The sequence below is a fragment of the Ciconia boyciana genome, chromosome 20 (genome assembly GCF_034638445.1).
Source record: "Ciconia boyciana chromosome 20, ASM3463844v1, whole genome shotgun sequence".
NCBI lineage: Eukaryota > Metazoa > Chordata > Aves > Ciconiiformes > Ciconiidae > Ciconia > Ciconia boyciana.
This window is the reverse complement of record NC_132953.1, coordinates 6,168,714-6,190,344: the sequence shown is the minus strand read 5'-3', so window position 1 is coordinate 6,190,344 and position 21,631 is coordinate 6,168,714. Positions and strand designations below refer to the sequence as shown.

Genomic DNA, 21,631 nt, shown 5'->3' with positions numbered 1-21,631 from the left:
TCTTGTTTAGGCATCAAGAAATTCTGTTGGACATTTGGAAGAGCCAAAAATTGGATGTTTAGTAAATATCATTTGAAACACTTCAGAGTAAAGCACTAATATAGATTGATATAAACCTTCCCAAAGCTCAAAATTATTTATCTTTCCTCTGTTAAAGAGGCGCAGGAATGCAGTCACTAGTCCCTGTTAGAGGCTGTTCCAGCTGTTCAGCCTCATTCTGCTATTACTCCTCTGTCCTGCTATGCACCACTGCTGGCTGTTCCTGTCCTGGGCTCCCCACCAGCATTGCCTGCACCCCTCCAATCACTCTCACTCTTCCCCTGGTCAGTTGCTATTCTGGGTGTTGATCTCCCATCACTGCTGATGCTTTGCAGTGCTAAGCTGGAGCACCCCAGATGAGTTTCAGTCCTTGCATTCGTACAGGATCAAGCTCTGTAATGTCAGCAGTTTTATGGCTCTGACTGAGAATTGCTATGTGCTGTCAGAACATTAATCAGAGGGCAATGGTTTAGGACCTTTGCCAAATATGGCTTTAGGAAAATCTAATGTATATTTCTGTCCTGCATATTTTAACACTGATGACATTTTGTCCAGTATTCAGTATCCAGCTGAGAACTTAGAACTGATTGCCCACTAGTAGTACAAGCTTGTCAGAGTCTACTCCTCCAAACCATGTGGATCTGGCTGTTATGAGAAAAATGCAAACAAGACAAGAGGAACAGAAACCAGATTAGGATAGGAAGTGAATAATCACTCCTGCAGAAAGGCAGAGCAGGATGGAGGGACCAAGCCAAGTATTGGATGTACTTCCTCCTGGCTATTCCCAGAAAGGCTTTTAAATTAGAAAAACCTAAAGGGCTTTTCTTTTAACAATTTCAGAGTGGCTTGTGTTTAAAGGTGGATGCAGAATGTGCTCGGTGTTCTTTTATCCACTTCAAAGCTGTAGTTTGTGCAGACAGGGTAAACAACCATAGGTCACTCAGTAAATCTGGGTCATGGAACTTCTGTTAGAGAGGAAGTCAGTCCAGCATTGAAAATGAGGTCTGTCTGTGTAGGGAAGTTCTACGGAAGTGTCTGAAAGGGACACTTGCTGCTGGTTCACCTGGGAACAACCAAGCTGGAGCCCTGGTAGAGAGCACTTTACAGCTTGACTAGAGGCCTTCCTAGGGAAAAGAGCTGAAAATGTCTTTAAATACCCTAGATTATCAGTTAAGAAATGTGACTGAACCATGTGAGTTTCTGTGCATTTTTTATGAGTCTGAATGGAAAAATGAAGACCAAAGACCTGGTGGGAGATGCAGGCACTGCTGTAAGGTCCTTATGAAAAATAGAATTTTGCCAAACATATCAGAGTTTGAGTAATTTTATATTGTCTTTTTTTTTAATCTTTCCTCAGAAATGTTACCATTTCATATTCCAGCGCTACCGCCTGGAACACTACACAGTCTCCTCCAACTGGCTGGCTCTGGGGACTGTCTTTCTCTTTGGCCTTTTGTCATTGTCACGCTCTGTTGCCTTATTCAGAGGTTGGTATTTTAGACTTGTTCTGTGCTTTCCTGGGTATTGGTCTTGGCAAGTCTTAAGACCTGCCAAAGTTGTGCTGCTTTGATTATAGCAGCACAGGAGAAATACGGAACCTCGAAAGTTTGGATGTCATTGTTGCAGGGAAAGGAATAAGTTCTAATGGTCACCATTAATGAATGATTATACGTGTGTGTGTGTACATGCACATTCATACATGTATGTATGAATGTATGTATGTATTCATGTATGTATGAATGTATCACTAGAATTATGCCAGTTAAAAATCTGCTGCCCTTCACCTTCAGCCAGTACAACTATACTGATATAAAACCTGTACCCAGACTAGTATTAAAGCAGATACTTTAACTTTCAAACATATGATCCTACTTGAAAAAGCGTTTTCCCATGTAAAACCTGTAATTAGGTGCATGTGTCCTTAATGGAGATGGATTAGATATGGTCCTTAAGTACTTTCTTGAATCAGAGCCATGCAGTGAACCTTCCCACCTCATCAATATTTTTTTGCTTGATGGTAGCCATTGACAGTCAGGACAGGAGAATGTGAATTAAGGTGGTAGGGTACAAGCACTTCTAAAAGGAGGGGGAGCTTTGGAATCCAGCCACTTTTTAGCATAGACCAGTTCATTTATTCAAGAAGTTATCAGTTAAAAAGTTAGGTATGAACAATTTTTTGTAGTCTTTCAAAAGTAGTCATGTAAATATCACTTATTTCTTTAGCCTTATTTACAACTTTCTGTCTTCCATAGGCTACCATGGGCCCCTGGACCTGTACCCAGAATTCCACAGGATTGCTACTGATCCAAGTATTCACACTGTGCCAGAGGGGAGACCAGTTAATGTCTGCGTGGGAAAGGAGTGGCACAGATTTCCAAGCAGCTTTCTCCTGCCAGATAAGTAAGTTGTTTAATGTAAAAGGTGCAATTTGGTGAGATTCATAAGGAGGGACACTTCTCATAAGAAGTATTTATGGGAGTAACTTTGAAGATCTTGTATCTCTGTTGACACTAGCATATCCAAAACAAAGGATTCCGAAGTTTGTTGTCAGCAGATTATGTTGGTCACAAGCTACTGAAATTTTGTAGTGTGACTGCTCCTCTAGCAGGGCTGTCTACCCTCAGGAATTAAATCTCCTTGGTTATGGTTTTGATTTTCTCCACACAAAATGTTACTAGCGCCTGCATTTTCCTGCTGGGCTTTCTAACACTGTTCTCTGCAGCTGGCAGCTCCAGTTCATCCTGTCAGAATTCAGGGGTCAGTTACCAAAACCGTTTGCCAAGGGACCAATGGCCACACGGATCATTCCCACTGACATGAACGACCAAAACAAGGAAGAGCCATCTCGATATGTAAGGATTATATTCCTGTTTTCTTTTCCTTACCTTACTGTATAATTTGTATTATTATAATGGCTATGATTGGGTCTCCCCTTTTTGTTTCCCGGGGACCATACAAGTTACAGAACAAAAATGGTCTCTCAGCAGCACTTGGAAATTTCGCCATTTATGTGAGCGGTTTCTGTTTGCATTTCATCTGCCTATTTTTCATTTAAAGACATAATAATAATAATAAAAAGAAGCAGACGAAGTAATAATTCCTAGTTATTGCACTTTTGGGTTTAGTATAATGTGTTACTGTGATCACAGGAAAGTGAACTGAATGAGTGGTTTGAAATCCCCTCCACAAAATGTTTGTCACTGAGCAGGGATTGAAATTTTCCTTTGTACTTTCCTTTCTTTTTAAATATAAATGTATTCATCATATTTGCAACTGAGAAGGAGGAACTTAATTTGGAACTTCACTGAAACAATTGCATCGGTGATTTCAATGGGAATCTGTTAAGATAATGTATACTGGTATTATTTATTTGTTACTTTTCCTGGTTGTATTCTGTTACCTAAACAAAAACAGTGCACACATATGAATATTTTAAAATTATTGTCAGCTAACTTCTTTAAAATTATTTAGTAGGTTAAATCTTAGCAGTGCACTAAATATTCTTTGCAGTGCACTAGATATTTAGTCATCCTTTCTTTTTTGTCCTAAGGGTTGAATGAGAGGAACTGCCAAGAAATCCATAGTCCTTTCTTCATTCTCTCTTAGCACCTTGGAGGATAGCTTTGGTATGCCAATCAGTATATAGGAAGCACTCATATGTAATGGACCAGGTCTCTGGTTTACATGAGTGGGTCTATCCTGGCTGAAGACAGTAGACATATGCTTGTTTATGTGGCTCATGACTTTGGCCTGTTAGACATTGTACAGGCACTTGTGATCTGCTCACAGAAGTGGATGGAAGGCAGTATTATAACACAGGAGCAAACTGTGTGGGTAAAAGCAGGGATCAGTCTTCTGGGTTAAAGCTCTCTTATTTTGAGCGTCATTATGTAGTTACTGGAAACGGGAAGGAGGCGTGTTCCCACCTGAGAGAAGCTGTCTGCTGCAGTGCATTTAATTTACGAAATCTTTAACTGTGGTATATTTTTAGCACAGACAGCTGGCTGCCTGGTGCACAGCCTGTGACTAATGGAGCAAAACACACTTTTGTTTCATGGTTGTTTCTTAATGTCACCCTACAATTTTGTTATTTCTCATGCAAGCAAAAGGGTCTAGGACATTAGAAATCAGCTACTAAATGTGAATTTTAAATGGGATTTTAAAACTTTTACTTCTGACCTGCTAATAACACCAAGAGAACAAGGTGTTTTCTCAAGTTTAGTGAGCTTACAAGTGCAAGCATACTGAGATTTAATAAAAAAAAAAAGTTAGCAAGCACTGGAAAGGACCATCATAGCAAATAAATCTAAATAGCATGAATTCTGTTGGTCATTTAAAGGGGAGAAAACAAATAGTTCAAAAGGATTATCTGAGCCATGGACAGCTTAAAACCAATTAATGGCTGCAGAAATGGGACTGATCTCTCTCTTTCAAGTGTAAGTATCTATTACTGCTCTGCTTGAAAATTGAAGAGTAAATCTCAGTGTTTCTGTTGCTATGAGACACTGGGGAAAAGAGTGATTTGATCTTCTTGTTTTGCAATTCTTCCTTCCTTAATCATGTTGAACAGCACTTAACTTGTACTTGTCCTACTGGGGAGATGCATTTGTCTCTGAAACTGCTAAGAAAGAGATAAGGAGTATTATCTCTTACAACGATGTATCCAAGCAGGAACAGTAGATTAGGCCTAAAAGCTGAAACGGTTAAAAACTCCTGACTTCAGAGGAAGTTTTTTTTAACCACTTTATTTCCACTACTTTTCCAATTCCCTTTAGCTCTGTTTTTAACTGTGGGAACCACCTGAAGCTTGGTCTCATTTTTAAAATATGTGTTTGAGTCATCAGTAAAACATCTCTGGTTTTGCTCAAAACAGTTTAACTTCATCTGTGGTAAACCAGACAAGCTCCTGTTGTGCTCTGTGTGGCCAGGCTAACATCCATCCAGACACCAGTGAGAGATATGTGGCTGCAGCGGTACAGCAGAAGGCTGTGCCCTTAGCTCCATCTCTGTACTATACCGTGCTGCCCAGTCCTGTTATTCAGGATGTGATCAAATGTAGTTCTCCACCACTTAGCATAGCAGTTGCATCAAATAAAAAAAGAGTGGGAGGAGGAAAAGGAAAGGAGAACAGAAAAGGATAGGATGTAAATTAGAAATTCCTTGCAGCTCCGTTCAGTAAAACTTCTTTCTACAAAGAAACATTTCAAGGTCTGTACACCACCGAAGTCTTGTGTAAATCCCCAAATAAATGCATAGGTGCTGTGTTGGCCCTCTGACCAGGATGAATATTATCCTTAGCTTCACTGTAACTTGTAAGAATGCACTGTGCTCTACTTGGAATGGTAGAAGGGAAATCTGTCTTTCACGTGGCAGATAATTCATATGCATTGGAAGTGCCAGCCCTTTTAGGGGAGCATTTAGGATGAGAGAAGTGAGATCAGTCTTAGTGCTTGAGGCAGTAATTTGTCTTTCTCTGAATGATTCTACATCACTTACAGAAAAACTTGGTTAGTGGTTTGGGAGTTTTTTTGCTAATGAGCCAGAACCTCTCTCAGGGCCTGGAATTTCTTCTCATACAGTGCAAGAAGTGGATTCAACATTCTCCTCAGCTGAGTTTCCCATGGTGTAATTTCATTTGCCACTCAGTTGTGATGCCACGGAGCCATCTGGTATCCACCTAATTAAATTGTTTTCAGCCTAAATTGTTACAATAAACCCCAAAGGTGCTTCAGAAAAGCGAATTCAAGCATGCCCAAGGAAGTTTGCAATAAAATTTTGTGGGAGAGCAAACTGAAATGTGGGATACCTCAAGGAAGTGTTTAAGGGAGTAAGAATAAGACATGGTCATCCTGGAGAATCTCAGCTGCCTGCATTTAAGATAACTGATGGGTAGAGGCCTTTGCAAACCTAGCTTAAGGGGCCTTAGCTTTTCATTTGACTAATCCAGCTATAGCTGCCCTGCCTTTCTTCACCTTTTCAATGTGGCAAATTTATGCAGTGACTCTAAGGAAATTTGTTAACTCGTTGAAACACCTGGTCATCACACATTACCTTTTTTTCCCTGACTTGATGAGATGTACACACTATTGTGTAATCAACAAGACCCAACTGTGTATGTTGTGTTCTGCCATGGTTAATTAAAGGGAAAACCGCCACTTGGGAGAGCTGGCCTCCTAAGGAGTACATATAGATCTGTCATGAAGGTCATAGGCCCTCTGTGTAAAAGTCAGTGAAACGAAATGGACCAGGACTTGTTGCTCCCCAAACTCAATCACGTTCCTTCCATCAGACACATAACTTATTGATGTGAGTCCTCCTCCTGATAGGGTCCTTAGTCTTTCCCTTCCAGCCCCTGTTGCCCTGAATGTTTCCAAAAAAAAAAGAAGTAAATCTGGAGGGGTCTGTCATTTTACAAAGGTCAGTCATGATCTGACCTTGCAAGAACTCCCCTGTAGTGTGCACATTGAAAAACTTGTGCATGAAAAAGGGGAGATTGCAATCTACATTCTGTTCAGAGCCCCTGAGGGATGGACAAGGACCAAGAGTTTGTGTCACCAGCTGAGAGACAATTTTTTATGTGTGCACTGTTGACAGGATCTGATTATGATGCTGTGTGATGCTGGGGCCATGGAGCCTGTTTCCGGACAATAATTCAGCACAATAATTTGTTTTGTTGCTGTCTTCGGAAAAAACTTAGAACCGGTTTACACCAAGATGCATGATGGAAGTTATTTCCTTACAGGTCACTTAGCCTCCTCATGAATTTCTTTCCTGAAAGTGCAGTGGATTGCTCAGTGGAAGGTGTCCTTGTTTATACCTGGGAGTAGGATGAACCCGTCTTCGTGTTCATGCAACTGGGAGTTCAAACATAGACTTGGCAGTGGCAGGGTGTTTGGGAGGAGCTGTCTGGACGTTTTATTTGCCTGCCAGTTTCCTTGGTGTTTGCTGATCTAATAGGGCTAGGATTAGATGGCACAAAGTGGCCTGTCACTCTTATAACCCTGTCCTGCTGGATGCAGGGATTGGTGGCAGCTGTAAACTGAGATATCACAGTTGAAAACTTGGTATTTTTCCTAAATTGCCATACTAAGTCTCTTTCCTTTCTCCCTTGTATTCCACCTGGGTGAAACATGTGCACAACTAATGAGACTCATGTTACAATTAGCAAATATTTATTGATCAGAAGTTATGCCCTGTCTTCTGTTCCACTTAACCTGAGGAAAGACTCTGGTGATGTAATTTTTTTATATCTAAATACATGTATTCTAGTTCCCTGATGTCTCCCAAATCAAAATATCTAGATTATTGAAGGAAACCACCAATAATTACTAGGATGTGTTATACTTCACTGGTGTCTTTTCTCAGAAATTTCAAAATACTGTACTACATTTTAATGTGCAATGCTTAATAACATATCAGAGGCAGAAGTGGGAATCGTTAGTCCCCTTTGGCAGCTGGGAATACTGGAGTGCCACAAGGATGGCTTGCGGACCAACAGAGCCAGAAAAAGCATCCAAGAATTCTGTGTGTTCTTAGTTCGCAGAAAGAAATACCGGAGATAAAACTTTGAGATTAATCTGATTGGAAGTGGCACAAGAGGATAAGATAGTTGCAAGCATCAGTCCTGTTGACTTCTAGTGCCTCTCAGGTCACTACTGCAAGCTTTTGCCAGAAAACTCAGCCAGTGCCAGATGTGAGAAAGTGTGACCCTTGGCTGACAAAACCTAGTGTCAGCAAAATATCCAAGTACAGAGGCAATAACTGGTAGCGCTTGCTTTGCTCCAGTGACTGAAAATCATTATGCCAGCAAAAGCTCAGCCTTGCTGCAGTACACTGCATCCATGAGGGGCTCATTTTTCTGGTGTATTATAATGATATATCTACCCTGGTACAATATAAACATGGCCTTAGGCTTGGGATTATGTCACTTTTGAAAATGTGACTTAGATCACTTAAAGACAATTAGATCTTCAACAGCAGGACATCAGCCCTTATTTGTAACCTGTCCTCTCCTCTAGATCTCTCATGCTCAATGCAGAGGTTTCTACACAATGTAGCCTCTTGTTGGGCTACCTTGTATGAAACTTAGCTCACATCTGATGGTTATTATTAAAAGGAAATTTTTCCTGGTAGGAACTCAAGTTGTCTTTGTAGCTGACAGTTCACATTTGTCTTGAGTTTTTATTCCTCAGCAGCTCAAGTGCACATCTGTGGGAGTACCTGTGAGGAGTGGGGAGGAGAGGACAGGAGGTAGGGGCTGTTAGCCAGAAAGGACACAGGATGTTCACATAAATGAATGTTACAGCCTGTTCATATCCAAGAGCAGCAGGATAGGAGGAAGGTTGCATAACTCAAGTCTCCTGAGGACATTGACTGCAGCTCATTTAACTGGGAGGTCACACACATAATTCATTTCTGTGATGTTGCTTCCTCGAATGCTTTTTCATAATTTGGCAGGGTGTTGCCAAACATTTTGGTCAGGGCAGAGCAGTTACTTGCGTCACAGGCAGCTGATAAAGGCATGACTGTGCTGATACCAAGTCCATATGGTCTGAGAGGTGCAATGTGATGTCCGTCTGCTGCAAATGAGGCAGTGAGGGTCATCAGTGCTACAGGACAGGTTATTCATGCACAAACCCCACCACAATTTGTGCCAGACAACAAGCTTACTCTACTGGAACTACTTACTGTTTTCCATGATTCTGCTTAAGCCCTGCCATGAGATGACAAGACCGGTACCATGAGGCTTGCAAAGTTAACAGGTTGTGGAGCTTGTGTGATCCTTGTGGGTAACCTGTATTGGTCTGTATGTGTTCTGAGCCAAATGCGCTGGAATTGTGTGCAACTGATTGTAAAAGCACTTCCAAAGAATGCATGTAAAATTAGGTGAGTGAGGAGATTTCTTTTGCAGAAAGTTGGCAGATACACTGTTTCTTACAGGAGGATAAATGGAGGAGTGTGAGACACTGGCTCCCCTCGGCCTGATCTAGCATGTACTTTGTTGTCTTTCTTGGGCAGTGGGTCAAGCCTTTATTGTGTGAACTTGACTGTACATTCTTTAGGGTCAGGACAGCACCTATACAAGGTGTTAATTGGCAATGTCTTTGGATGTTTATATATTACAAACAGTTCATGATCATGACAAACAAGTCCTGAGTTGGTACGGTTCCCAGCATCCATGTTTAGTATTCCTCTGGTCTACAGAAATATTCCTCTGGATGTGCCTTGATATAAGGTGCCCTTCTCACTGATGTGCATGCACTTTGGAGCAGAATTCACGAATTGCTCTTACAGTAATGATAGCAGTAGTTATCCATAGATCAGTCAAAATGAGAGGATGTACTGGAAACTGCAAAGGTCTGTCCTTTTCAGAGTTCTTATCAATGATTTGCAGGGGGGAAGGAGGAATAGGCAATAGGCTTATTAAATAACAAATTATGTGGGAGAAGGCACGTAATTAGAATTTAAAGTGATTTTGACAAATTGGAGAAAGGATCTGAAAAAAAAAAAGGATGAAATTTGGTATGGACAGTGCACTAGACAGAAATAATTAGGTGAATACAGGTAGGTTGAAGACCAGCCAGTTAGGCACAAGTCCTTCAGGAAAGGATCCAGGGGTGCAACAAATCACTGGATTAATACAAATTAGTAATGCCATGCTGCTGTATAAAGAGATGAGCCACAGAGAGGGTTATATGCACAGGAGCATGTTGTGCAACTGTTGCTTTGGTGCTCTGCATTAGAAAGTCCTTCACTGAAGTGCTACATCCTTATTTGGGCACTGCATTCAGGATAGATGTGACTAATTGAAGACCCACAAGAATGATCGTAAGGATAGAAAACATGACTGTAGAGTAAAATAGGGTTGTAGAGAAGAGCCATCTTCAGATAACAGAACTCTAGTATGTAAAAACTATCACAAAAAACCAATGTTTTCCTTGTTCGTGATGTAAACAGGCATGAACTGAGACAGAAAAAGATTCAGTGTAGACATCAGGAAACCTTCCTAACACTAAAGAGTGAAGTCTTTTGCCTGGGGAACTTGTGGAGTCAGCATTGTAAGAAGTCTTTAATAGCTAGTTAGACAACCACCAGGAAAAACATCAACAGAACTGGTTCTGCTGCCTCAAATTCCCCTCTGTGACTTGACAGTTCCTCAGTAAGAGAGCTGGCAGTGGTACTTCCTCAGAGAGGGACCCTAGGATTCCCCTCCTATGACCAGAGCAGTAGTGGTAGCTTGTATTCCCCCATAAAGGTTTTACTTGAGAACATTCAAAGTATTTTACCAGGTACCCTGCATGAAGCATTTCACCTGTTGCTAGAAATGTAACCCCCTTCTCACTGATAAGTAACAGCCTGTATAAATGAACACATACAACCAGAAGCCTACAGGAAATAAACCACAAGAATGTCTTTCTTTCTGCAGATCGACATTTCCAAATGCCACTATCTGGTGGACTTGGATACAGCAGCTGAAACCCCAAGGGAGCCAAGATATTCTTCCAACAAAGAAGAGTGGGTAACCATTGCCTACAAGCCATTCCTAGATGCTTCCAGGTATGCTTTACACATTTGAGAGGGAGGGAGAAAGGCTGGGAAGTCTGTGAACTAATTCTGTTCAATTATCCATTTGCAAAAGTAGCTATATACAGGGAGGAAAGATACATTGGCAAATGCCAGCTTGAAATCCAGTTTCCAGTAAAGGCAGCTTGCTGGGTACAGTGGAACCTTTGTCAAACTTGTACTTGCAATATTTATGACCTAGGTTGCTTTTAGAGGGTGAAGCTAGCTGAGAAGGGTGGTGAGAAGGATTATTTTTAAAAAGAATCCTCCCTGTGCTCTTCTTGCTGACATAATTTTCTTTGTTTTGCTTTCTAAAGGAATGAGGTGTATGTCATCTCCTCTCAACAGACTTCTGAATCTGCTGTCTTGTTTCAGCCAAATTCAAGACAGGTGTAAGTCAGTCTCAAAGAGCATGAGCTCTTACAAATTTTATGAAAGCTGGCAGACAGAGAGAGGAGGCAGTCTAATCAAGTGAAAAGTCAGCAAGGTCACTCCTTTATTAGGCATCAGAGAATCCATGGAAGAGATGTCTGTTAGAATCTGTTCTTCATTAGTTCTACTGCTTACTGAACAACTTGCTTGTGTGTCTAAACAGGAATTTCTGTGAGAAGCAGAGATTGAAATTGCTCTCCTCCAGGCTAACAGGGGGTGGAATCAAGGTTGTCAAACTAGGAATGTTGTTAATACATTCCTGCAAATACAGAAACCCTCACCTGTAAGGAGATGGTTATTTAGTCATTTAAAGCTCTGGTTATGTAGCTGTCATAACAGGACAGAGAGGCTGACTGGAAAAATCTCTGTAAAAAACTAATACAGAGTTCAGTGCCCTCCTATTTTCTACGTGAGACCTTATTACTTCCTAGTAATAGGACCCTCCGGGGAGGGGGGCTGGTAAAAGCAGTTGAACAGTGAGAAAGAGTGATAATGTTAGAGCAACTCCCAGGAGTGCTCTAATGTTCCCAGCTTGCTGACACAAACAAGTTTTCTTGGCAAGGATTTTCATGAACTATGTTTTCCGAGAGACTTGCTGTTACATTCGAGCAGGACTTCAGGAAGGGAGAATGAGATGGCCAACGAGTCTTATTAATGAGGCAATAGAAGCATCTGCATAAGAGTTTTGCAAAGGATTCCTTGTGCAGAGCATACACCCCTGAATGTGCATTTCTGCTTTGAAGACACATTCATGTGTTTTTAAAGCTGGTTTATCTTGCTATCCTTTGCTGAATAGCCAAGCTTTGATTGTTTGGACCTGATCTAAAGTCCTTTGAAGTCAATCAGAGGCACTGAGTCAGGTCCAAATGAGCCTTTAAGACACCTTGGGTTAACCAGGGGTATGTTATTTGCTAGGGGTGCTTTCAGAGGTAGCAGCTGTCTGCTGCAGAGATGCTAGCCTGCCTAATGAAAGCAAAGTGAATTATTCTGGTATGGCTGTACATCTCATAGACTTCTCCAGAATGTCCTGGATTCTCCATGGCTTCTTTCCACTATTGCTCATTTTTCCTGTACTTAGCTGATGTTTGGTAGAGAAGGAGTTGGTCTGTCTCATGGGGCTTTTTGGATTATGGCACTTTCAGCCTCCACCCATAGCCTCTGAGCTTTTGATTAAAGCTCATGAGAGACATACCACTGCTCTCTCTTCTGAACCCATTTCACACTCTCTAAGGTAGAGGCTGTGCCCTGCTGAATACAAACCAGCATCTGTCTGGAAGCAACAGCACAGTGTATCTGCTCCTTTTGTGGGGAGAGAGATGAGTGTGCAACTGTAGGCCTTACCACAGGACAGACACAAGTGTTTCGAATCCTCTACTTTCACCCAGGCTTTTTTGTTCATTCCTAACTTGGCTGAGGATTTTTCCTGTAAGGTGTGTGTACATCTGATACCATCTCAATCCTGACCCTACTGCAGCCTGCAATGCTGACTGGAATCAGTGCAAGGAGTTAAGCTAGAGCCAAACACATACCTCAGTACTGAGCTGAGTCCTTGTCACTCTCTTCGCTGCTTTAATGCTGTTTCTGTATGAGTCACTCTATGACATTTTTCTTTCTTCTTTTTTCCCCTCCTTCTTATTAGAGGAAATAAATAGGATTAAGAAATTTCCCTATTTACATCTAAACCCCTGTGTCCTGCCAAGCATAAATATCTGGCTGGCTTCTCAGAAATTTGGCTGAATACTTAGGTAGATGTGGTGCTGCAGCTCTGTGCTTCTGAGGGAAATGCTGTCAAGCTACTTCCTGCCAGACTGAGGCTGGTAACTTATTCCCAAGCTTGGCAGTGAAAACCTGTGCGATCATTTTGATTTGATATATGATACTGTGTGTTGCATTTAGATCATCTAAACTCCAGCTAGATTCCCAAGCTGTATGTTTTTTGTTGGCTAAGTATCTCTGCAAGCCTGCAGCCAAACTCCGGTAGCCCACTCGGTACAGGGATGTTAGTTCCTGTGTGTGGTCCTTCGTGTCTGGCTTGTGAAGGGAGAGTGCACGTGGCTTTTACCACTGAAAGTAATGGCTTGGCTTGTTGTAGCAAAGGTAGCACCTCCGTGGGGGACCACGGAGCAGCAGCTGTTGTGAGAAGCTGGGAGTCACAGAGAGATCCTGAACCTTCAGAGCATACTGACCCTGGTAATGATGAGATGAAAAGGCAGAATACTGGGGGTGGGGAAAGGGAAGCATACTCCCTGGCTAAGCAATCACCAAGACCTTAGAACAGATCATCTGAAGGTGGTGGGGAGGGAAGGGGATCTTTCCGGCTGCTGTGTCCTCCTTAACAAAAGATACTGTTGCATTAGTGGGAGACTGAAATAGAAGAGGATTTGCAGACCATGTCCCAAGAGGAGATCAGGCAGTCAGATCCTTAGCTCTGCTGGTATTGCCTGTCAGCCTCCTCCGCTCCTGTTCTTGTGCTGCATGGAAATTCTCCATGCTGTTTCTTATCAACGCCTCACAGCTGGAGCAGAGGGGAGGTGTGGTGCCCTCACCAGTGGAGGAGGCCAGGTTGCCATAGCAGCAGGTCTGATTTCCATCCCTGCTGTTAGTACCTCCAGAGCTCCTGCAGTTTGGAGCGCTGGGCTCTGTCCCTTCAGCGGACCTTCAGCAGTCTGCAGGTCAGGCAGCTCGAGTGCACAGTGCTGGTGAAGGACTAGAAGGGCATGTGCTTACCTGGGGGCTATCACTGATGCTGAGGGTTGAGAGAACCAGCAGTGTCTCCCCATCTTGTCACCCTGCTTGTCTGACAGATTCTCTGTTCCCCCTGAAGAACAGTAAGCCAGGAGCCATGGCCTGCCTAGCAGGGCAAATGCATAGCAGTGGGTACAGCTTCCCAAGACAACTCATGGTACAGTGAAGAGCAGAAAGAACAAACCATGCAAGGTCTGATCTGCCCTGGTTTTACCCAGTGTGTCATTTAAAGGTGTCACATTTAAAATTGGATACTATAGGCAAGGTTAAGACCCTTTTGCCAGCCCATCAACAACAGCATGAGCAAGAGGAATTTCAGAAAGACTCTTTTTGGATTGCCTGCTTCATAATTTTTTGTCATATATTTTAAATTTCTTTCTGTAATTTGGGCCTTGGAGAAGAGGTAGGGTGGATGAGTGATTAAGGGGCCCAGCTGGAACTTGGTACTCCCATGACTCTGTCCAGGTCTCTGAAACTCTCCCTGTGTTGCAGTTTCCCATTTGGACCAAAAGTTTGTTAGCTCCCCACTTATCTCCAGCAGTTTGTTGGCAATTAGTGAAAGAGTGAGGAGCTTCAACTTCATAATAGCAGTGGCAGGTAAATACCTTTGCATTGTTTTACATCTGAGTATTGGAATTTTGTGGCAACATCCATATAAAGGTTTCCCATGGCAAATGTTCATAATCGGTCTGTTGAGCTCCTCGCTCTGAATGCGTCATAGCATTTCTAAAATAAGACAGCATTGTTTGCTTTGTTTTTTTTCCCTGAGTGTGATTGAGTTGTAACTTGCGTAAAATAATGGGGCTCAAGCAATTCTCAAAAGGGGAAGTGACACAAGTTTTGCAGTAGATTGGCAGCTGACAGAGGAGTTAGCTAGTGGCAATTGCAGATCTGCCTAGGAATTGAATGAGATGCAAGAGTCTGTCTCACCCTGCAGGCTCAGGCATTAGCTATTGTCTTTTTGTTGAGATTGGAAAACCTCATTTGCAAAGCAAGTACTAGTGGTGTGTCTTTCTTTCTGTGGCTGCAGCAGTCTCCCTTGCTGCTAGTCAGCCCTTGCTGTCCTTGCTTCTGTCCTTATCCCAGTCTGTAGAGTACCAAACCTTCTAGACTGGGCACTGCAGAACCTCAGAGGGAGGACACTGAGAGTTGCCACTCCATCCAGCTGGAGGGTTCTCTGAGGGCATCACTGATGCCCTGAGACTCTTTCAGGAATGCAACAAGCACTTCTATAGTCCAGAAAGTTGTTGGCAGGCCTGATAGCGGAGAAGGTGTGGAAATCCCAGCAAAAACACTTCTGTGTTTTTGTTTCATGTTAATTTGAGACAACAAATCTAGGCAGTGCTGTCTCTCTTAGAGTTGAGAAATTGATCATTCTGGGGAGTTTAGCTGCAGGAGAGCAGCAGTAACACAGTTGTAACAGCATGTTAGGTGCTAGAAATTGGTAAGCTGAAAGGATCCCAGAGCTAGTAGATCTGTGGGGAGAGTTCTTCCCAGGGTCAGACACACAGGTCTGTGGGTAGAGTCAGTGAAGATGCATCAAGAACTCCTATAATGATCCAGGCTGCTTGCATTTCTGAGCATGTACCTTCCCCCCCTCCCCAGCTCAGCAGAATGACGCATCTCTCAAATCCAGCACCTGCTTCCACACAATGATTTGGAAATGTCCCCTGCTACCTATGAAGTAAGAGTAAAAACTCTATGAAAATGCATCTTTTTTTATAAAAGGGAAGGAGGAACACAAGAAGTGTCACTTTGAACTGAGCTGTGAGGGAAACTGCCAGTGTAGATTTCAGGTCTGCAGCTCAGTGGCTACAGAGCAAGGAGCATTTGGGGGAAAAAAGCCCCATCAAACACCTCCCCACCCAAAACCAAACTGCAGCTCTTGTTCTTTGAAAATAAATGACCCCAGCAGTTCAATTCACTCCTGCTGAACTGAAGGCTTCTGGGACTCACTGCAAGTCTCACATTGACGTCAGCAAGTGCACATGTAAATCTCAGCTGGCTCTGATAAATGGTGCTGCTAATTGAATTAGAGAGTACTCCAAGCCACCAGCTAATTATGCTCCTCAGGAAGCTGCTTTGTCCAGGTCCATTTAATTCTATATTGGCTGAGCACTCCGAATCTGGCACAGAAAAGGGGAAATATATTACAGCTCCCCACTGAGGAGCACATATTTTCCAGCTCTTTAGGCTGAGCCGTCTGCTTGCTCCAAATGCTTGGGTTTTCCATCAAAAAAAATATTCTTCGTGCAAAATTAATGACTCAGTCACCTTGTTCTAGCACATCATTACCCTGGTTTGATAAGAGACTCTGTCTTATTCCCTTTAATGGTGCTTTCCTCCATGTTACATTAATTTTTTTCCCTACTTTTGTTTTACAAGTAGCTAAATTACTTCTTAGGTGCATGGTTGGTACAAAATTTAACACCTAGAGGAAATGCAAATGTTAATGGGTTTTCAAAGAGCTTTGATCATGAGCTTCCTGTGTATGCCTGTAGCTAGAAGGTACTAGGTCCTGCCCATGTGGCAGAGATTCAACTTCCTCCTGCCTCTTCTTTCTGCCATTCCCTTCTCTTCTTCCTTCTCATGCTTCTTTCTGAATTCTGCTGTCACTGGGGTAAGAAGTTCAGGTTACAAGATGCAGTTAGGAAGAATCTCCTACCACTACATGTATCTAACTGCTTCCATTCCACGTCAGTCTATGAGCTTGGGAGGGGGGACTTGAACATCTTCACTTAGCAGTCCTTGCTTCCATTCCAGAAGAGCCTCCACTGGCATTAGTAGAACAGGACTGTTGAGTTGCTTTCTCCTGAAGTCCAATAGGTAATTTACAGAAATACGCTTAGCACCAAACGGTACTGTGGTTCCAGCTCTGCTGGCTGTACTGGTAACTGTGCACCTCTATCCTAACTAGGAGCTGCTCTGGGTGCTGCAGCAGTCACTGCCCTAGAAACCAAAAAACTGGAAAGGAATTCAGACACACACCCGCCCACCCCCCCCGCCCACCCCCCCCCCGGAATATGCGATACCTCCCATGTCTGGAGCACAGCAAGAGCTGGGCAGAATGTGCCTGTTGCGTGGCTCTGGCCTGGAGCCCACCACTGAAAGAGCCTTGCTGCATCAGTGTCCCAGCAGCATTGCACTAGACCCTTGGCTTCCCAGCTTGGAGTGATTATGGCCTTGATCTTGCTACCAACATGCTGCTTGGGAGCTCTATGCTGATTAAGGCTACACACACTCACAGTCTCTGGGGGACAAATTTAGAAGCAAATGCAAATAGAACATTATAGATATTCACTGTCATCTGTCATCCCAACCCCTTCCATGTGCCATCTGTTGTCTGAGGTTGCTGAGCCTGACGGAGTGAGGTGACAGGAGGTGAAGGTTCCCTGTCTGAATTTAAAGCTCTATCATGTCTTCCTGAGCTGTAGGTGCATCAGCAGCCATGGTTCTCTCACGGCTGCTGATGAGAGCAGGCATCTAGGGCTTTGCTACTGCATAGTTACCAGCAGGAGAGAGAGCAGCCTTGTGGTTGTGTCCAGGCTGAGTCTTTTTTCAGTGAGAAAGTTGCTGCTGAATAAATGCAAGCTCTTATATGCTGTGGAGCAGATACGTTGGTGCTACCATTTACCATGCCATATTCAGGGTTTCATGTTTTTATATCTGAGATGTGATTCTCTGAGCACATAAATGTTGTTATTTTTAAGATGCCTCTTTTATTTTCTGTTGCCTTTTTTTTAACCTGTGTCTTTAGACTGGGTAGTTGAAACAAATGTCAACTGTTCCCTTTTCAACTTTATAAGTCTTGTTAGTGAAGAGTCATTTTGCTATGGCACCAGCAGCCTGACTAGCTAACACCTGGTGGAAACCAAGGACACCTTGTGGACTTGACAGTTTGAGTAATACATCATTTCACCTTGAAGAGCAGGGTGAACTTCACTTTTGGGGTCCCCTCTGGCTAAATGACACAGCTCTCCATTCTTGGAGCACGTACTTCTTTTTTGGGGGAGGAGTACAGGAATGTAGATCAGCTGTGGCCTTTATACACCAATTCACTGTATTGTTATTTGTCATGAGTGCCTTGGCATTATGTATGACATCCACTGGTGGGAAGAGCAGCTATCTTTCTGCTCTGCATTTCTCGTCATTTTCCACCCTCGGTATTTTTTTCCATCAGTCATTCCTGCCTCTCCTTTTTTGATCTTCTTTTTACCAATGGTATTTTCTCCCCCTGTTTCACTGCTGATATAAACTGTGAAACAGTGAACACTGACATTTAAACTGCTGCTAATAAGGGCTTAGTTGCCAGCAAAATTAAGAGCATGTGGAGAGCTTTCATTGCTCAGAGTTGTTGTTTCAGGCTGTCTGCAAACTCAGGATGGTTACACTGAGCTGGCTTATTTGGGAGGAGATTTTTGCTACTACCAGCTCCTGAAATATCCTTTTGTTCTAGAAAGCAAAGCTGAATCCTGCACATTCTGAACATGTCATAAAGACCATGTGAACACAACCATGTGAGCTGCATTGGGCCTATATTTCAGAATACCAACAAGTAAAAGGTATAGGGAGTGTTTCTCACAAAAGGTATAAAGAAGAGGAAGTACAGACAGGATAGCAGTGTTTCTGCAGAGCTGTGAGAGGCACGTGCACTGAGGGTAAACACAGGTGCTTAGTTCTGTTGCTCCAGCGATCAGACCCACCATTACTGGGTGCCCACTTGTGTTGTACAGTGCTGGCCTGGGCAGGCTGTCAGTATGTAGATGCATCCAGGTCAAGGGGAGGATGTGAACTGGGTGCTGTTGTCTGACTGCTGTCAGCTCTACGTCTGGACTGAGTGACTGAAAGCATTTTCAGTGCTACAGACTGTATACTCGGGACCTCAGCCATCAGCTGAAGGTGCTGCCTTCGTCTCTGTCCCTGAGCTAAATCACCAAGGCTAATTCAACAAATTATTTCATCTTAACCCAAGCACACACCCTGAGCTCTGGGGAATTGTGCTAGTTTCTGTCCCTTTCTTACAATGTAGCAGCAAGCTGGTACTCAACCTTATTTTTCATTTTCCTTGTTTTAAACAGCGTCCCAAGCAGCTTGAACACTGTTGCTTTTCTTGTTTTTCTTTCTTTTCTTTTTCTTTGCTAAAGGGAATTGAAGTGAAACCGCACCATTCACAGAGAGCAGCCATGGTAGCAATGGTGGGTTGTCAGGCTCAGAGGAGGAGATGCCAGAATAAGTTCAGCAATGACATGATGTTCATTAGCCACAAGAGATGGAGGAGGAAAATCAATCACTTGTTTTCAAAGGGATGCCTTTGCTTCTAGAGACTGGAGGGAGGGCTGACCTCCAATTTCCAGGCACAAGGAAATGACAGCTGCAAAAAATGTTCCTTGTTCAGAATACACCAAAATTACCATCTTCTGCCTAGTTATTTGCTACTAAGAGATTCTGCTTTGAACATGTTCCCAATTCCAGCACCTCAGGAATTCACAAAGAGCAACCATTTCCAGTGATTCTTTTATTTAGGAACTTTGCTGGGTGCTTTACAATTTGTAAAGGGCCTAAGTGTTATCACTGAGCTTTTTGTTCTTCGAAGTAAAGCAATCAGCATTTTTATATCCTAAAGCACAAACTGAGTGCTTGGCAAAAAGCAGGTTTACAAGATGCTGGCTGTTGAAAGGAGGCAGAGTCTCACAGTTAGAAGTGGGACTTGTAAATTTTAGGATTCAGACTTGCTCAGTCTCTCTGAGGGTAGACAATACTTTCTGCCTCAGTTTCCCCTCTCCAGTGTGGGAAGAATACTGCTTTGTCTGTCACTTTGTCTGTCTAAAGAGGGAACGTTTCAGCTGAAAAAGGCCTTGCTTTGTGCTTGTATGGCATCTTATATAGCAGGACCCTGCTGCTGAGTGGTGCTATGCCAATGCAAGTAGATATCACCAGTCTTTTCCTGGACAGTGTTTTACTCCAAGTTGCAGGAGATCAGGAGCTGCTTGTTCTCAGATGAATTACAGTAAGGCTGTCTAAGAACCCTGGGAGCCTCTGGGGAGATGTAGTTCACAGTGGTAGTTCCTGCCATTGTTTTTTGAGACTGCATTTTTGAAAGATATCCAGTGCTGCCTTACAATAAGCAAACAAAACACAATTCATCTTTCTTCTGAAAAAGTGACTTGAACTGGATGTCCAGAACCTTGGCTGTGTTACCAGCAAAGCTGTGTGAATTGCAGTGACCAGCAAGTACCTGCTGGATCTGTGTACTATCCCTGACTACTTAGCATGCTGCAAATCAAATTTGAGTGCTGCTGCTGCTTTTCCAAGCTTCATGTGGATGGAGTTAGACTTATGTCAAGGGTTGATAGTTTACCAACAAGTTGATCTGAAAGAGGCAAAGAGATAAGCTTCAATGATGAGGAAACAAGACTCTGCCCCAGCCCTGATTTCAATAAGTTGCTCAAATTTTTGAAGCTTCTAAGCAAGGTTCAGTGCTGCTGCTGAAGGACGTTATATTTGTCCACTTCACATTTAAACCTGGATTTTACTATTAGTTTGCTCAATAAGAGAATACATGCATTTAAAATGTACTCAGCTAGCACAGCTCCAGCAATTAGCAACCAAACAAAAGGTACTAATTTGATGCAGCCATTAAACCTTCTATGCTTGAGTACTCGATTGGTCCAATTGTTGCAAAGTGCTGTGAAATGCCAGCTCCCAGCACTAGCAGGGCATGGAGTGAATGCTGGCAGCCTGCAGCAAACTGCCTTGTAGGCTTTAGAGCAGTCCATCCCTCTTTAATTCAATACCCTCAATAGAAGATCAGCACCAGAGCAAAACTCAAAATGCCAGTGCCCATCAAAGCTTCTGTCTGCCCTTCAGACATGCGTGAAGGAATAGGCAGCCAGAAAGATTAGATAGAAAAGAGGAGATGCCAGGAGCTAAATGCAGCCTTGCTATCTTTCACCTCCATAGCGTACCCTGAGGAACAGGAGGCCTGCCTGTCTGTATGATACCAAAGGGCCCACAAGGCGGTACTGTCTGCTTTTTGGACAGTGATATCCGGGATCTAAGTTTCTTTTGAGAATTACAACACCTTCCTGCGCTCTCTCCCCCTTAATCCTACTGGAATGGATAGTGGGCATTCTGAAGAACTGGGCAGGCTGCTGCTCTTAAACTGGTGATGCTGGCACAAACCAGCTTTGGTCCCACCAACAAGGAGAAAATGGGACTGGGCTTCATATGCCTGAACCATTAGCATTCCTCATGTCACTGACTCACCAGTCCAAATCTTTTGCAAAGCCTCATTTGTATTGTTTTGAACATACCGGCTAATGAGCACTTTAAGGATGATTTGTTTTTCCTTTCTGGTTTCAGGTCCTCAAAGCTGCTGCGGGCATTCTATGTCCCTCTCCTCTCAGAACAGTATACATGGTATGCAAACTATACTATTCTGAAATCACGGAAGTCGAAGCAAACCAGGAAAAAAATGGGAGGCTAGCAACACACCTGGGCAACAAAACCAAAAGCATCTGCTGACACTCTTGGACAGCTGCCTAAGCCATCTTCAGTTCCCTTTTTGAAAAATTGCGCTTGTAAGATTCACTAATAAAGGTTTCCCATGAAGTGATTTCGCTCTGCAAGCTTCCAGCTGTAAAAAGTGTGCATCATCTGCTTTCAGTTCTCAGTGTCAGGTCTCTGCTCTGCCTACACAGAACATATTGGTAAGAAACCATTTGAAAATCCAGCAGCCACCTACGAATGTATTATCCCTGCTGCTCCCTGTGTTATTATCTATTACACCAGAGAAGAGAAAAAATGGAAAATAAAAAGGAATGACAGTATGAGGTTCTGCCGCAGGTTGCAA

The 21,631-nt window shown here is 43.0% G+C and overlaps 1 protein-coding gene across 6 annotated transcripts in view; it reads left to right on the top strand.

Annotated features, from left to right (window-relative positions):
• The window catches only part of ALG9 (ALG9 alpha-1,2-mannosyltransferase), a 34,761-nt gene extending 13,367 nt beyond the window's left edge, over positions 1–21,394 (top strand). For 2 of the 6 annotated variants that reach the window (XM_072884465.1, XM_072884461.1), the window contains 6 exons: positions 1,397–1,526; positions 2,292–2,439; positions 2,762–2,891; positions 10,466–10,596; positions 10,920–10,994; positions 21,142–21,394. In XM_072884465.1, the coding sequence (XP_072740566.1) occupies positions 1,397–1,526; positions 2,292–2,439; positions 2,762–2,891; positions 10,466–10,596; positions 10,920–10,994; positions 21,142–21,265 (738 nt within the window). In that variant the 3' untranslated portion in view covers positions 21,266–21,394. The remainder of the gene's footprint in view (positions 1–1,396; positions 1,527–2,291; positions 2,440–2,761; positions 2,892–10,465; positions 10,597–10,919; positions 10,995–21,141) is intronic. The other 4 variants (XM_072884466.1, XM_072884463.1, XM_072884462.1 and 1 more) reach the window with 3 other exon arrangements.
• Positions 21,395–21,631: the final 237 nt, after the last annotated feature.